Genomic DNA, 2,167 nt, shown 5'->3' on the forward strand with positions numbered 1-2,167 from the left:
GGCTATAATAAAATGAGTAGAGGTGGGTTTTCAATCTAGATTTAAAAATGTCAACTGAGTGAGCTTCTTTAACATGTAATGGGAGGTCAATCTACAGAAGAGGGGCACGGTAGGACAATGCTTTATAACCAACTGATCTTTAACTAGGGGAATGGCCAGGAGACCAGAATCAAGGGGGCAGAGAGAGCGTGCTGGTGTATATGATGTAATGAGCTCAGACAAAAAATGGCAGCTGCACTTTCATATGGCTCTTTGCAGATTGGCTTATTTAAGGTAACGTCTTGCTGTCTGGGGATTGTACCTTCAAGGTTGAAAGCACTTAATTGGAAGTGGCTTTGGATAAAAGCCTCAGTTAAATGACATGTAATAAGGTAAATAAACGGGAAAAGATTAATGGTAAAGGGATCCTCATTTAAAGACCTATTTTGAGTCAATAGTGTAGATTCATAAGTCCCTGAGACATCATGTCTTCAGCTACAGCTGCTCTTCCTCGATTACTGCTCCACACATCCAGTCCCAGCGTCCTCCCTTTGCTCCTCAAGGTGCTGCAGTACCGTGGACAGCGCAACTTCTTCTGCTCTCTGTTCAGCACACTGTGTCCCGTTCAGCCTCTTCATGCCCACAGCACGTCCCTTTTACAACGGGTTGCCTTCATTTAAATATTTCCCAACATATTTTGATTTATTTAGACGTTGTTAGAGGGACCCCCCACCCTTATCGGACGGGTGGGCAGCTGGTCATGTTGTAAGGGCAACAGTCCTGTCTTCTAAATAAAAGTGGAACCACTATGAAACACTAACACAATGCCTGTTTTATCATGGGGGAGGCTGAACATCCCCGCGGAGATGGAGCCGGTCTTATCACTCAGCACGCGGACTGCTGTCTCACTATCCGGACAGTAGCTGGGCTATGTCGCATTTTGTCCGAGGTGCAACTTCTACTAAATAGGACACATGCTGTAGACAGGAGGCATTTGGAACTCTGACAGCTCACTCTCATTTTGACTTCTGAAATACCAAAGGTGTCACTCACACTTACCTCAATGCTCTCAGACTCCGCCATTTTTCTCCTGAGGAGCATGCAGCGGGACGAGTGCTTAAGTCCCATATGAGCGGGTAAAAACAGGTGCTCACACTTGACGGAAGTAAAAGAGGATGAGAGACGGTTTTCCCCGTTGTTCTTTATCAGTCAACACTAATTCTCATTCACATCTCCAACTGCAATGTTCTTTAAAAATTCTAAGAGTCGGAAAAGACACAAAACTACGCGAGGTCCCAAAAGCATTGCCGCCGCCGTTGCCATTAAGTGGAGAAGATTCCATGGCGCGAAAGTTTGCAGTCCCCCGGTGTGCTTTCCTGGAGAGCACGAGAGGGAAAGGCATCATTCGGCACTAGCTAAGATAAGATAGATAGCCTATAAATACATCGTCCTGTCCCCGTGACACGGCAAGCGCAGATAGGAGGCTCAGAAAAACTGCAGCAGTAAAAGCAGCAAAATGTCACGAAACCGCTGCTTTAAGCCCCGCTTTGATGAACTCCTCTACATTGTTTCTAAAAATAGTTCCGCTTCCGCTGCTGTCTCTCAAAGGGGAAAGACTTGCCGCTGGATACATGCACAGAAATCTGCGAATGTCTTATTACCACATGCCACCGTTAATGCCCCCCTCCTCTGCTCATTTTTCATTTTAAATGGATCTCCTCTGGATTTTAGCTTTTCATATAAACCCGCTCTCCATAGCCTATTAGCAGAGAAACCTGCCTAGAGAAAGTTGGAGTTTGGTTCCTGGTGGTTGAAAAGCCAGGGCGCTCTGCGCTCAGGTTGCGCGCGCACACTTTACACACACAAACACACACACACACACACAGAAAGTGTGTGGAAATGACCACTCCTGTCTCCCTGGCTGTAGGGGCAGTTTCAGAACTGGCTGCTGTTAAAGCCTGTTACATGCTTCACCTGCTCTGCTTAATCCAGGGGTGAACCAGAACAACCTCTACACACACATTCACAAGCAAACACCATTTTCTGTGATTTTTTTTACTTGACTCTTACTTAACCTGGATGGTGTCTTGAGACATCCTAATAGTAATAACACGCATGATTTGGCTCATACTGCAGTAGTTTCTGCCACTGCAGTAAAAACTGTTTTGTACATAACTAAGCGTGTGCA

At 45.8% G+C, this 2,167-nt stretch overlaps 1 protein-coding gene across 1 annotated transcript in view; it reads right to left on the reverse strand.

Moving 5' to 3' along the window:
- The window catches only part of LOC116694247 (protein arginine N-methyltransferase 8-B), a 33,935-nt gene extending 32,092 nt beyond the window's left edge, over positions 1-1,843 (reverse strand). Inside the window, exon 1 of the mRNA XM_032523852.1 lies at positions 1,039-1,843. Within this exon, the coding sequence (XP_032379743.1) occupies positions 1,039-1,107 (69 nt within the window). The 5' untranslated portion in view covers positions 1,108-1,843. The remainder of the gene's footprint in view (positions 1-1,038) is intronic.
- Between the last annotated feature and the right edge of the window lie 324 nt (positions 1,844-2,167).

Source organism: Etheostoma spectabile, chromosome 8 (assembly GCF_008692095.1).
Source record: "Etheostoma spectabile isolate EspeVRDwgs_2016 chromosome 8, UIUC_Espe_1.0, whole genome shotgun sequence".
In the NCBI taxonomy this organism is placed as follows: domain Eukaryota; kingdom Metazoa; phylum Chordata; class Actinopteri; order Perciformes; family Percidae; genus Etheostoma; species Etheostoma spectabile.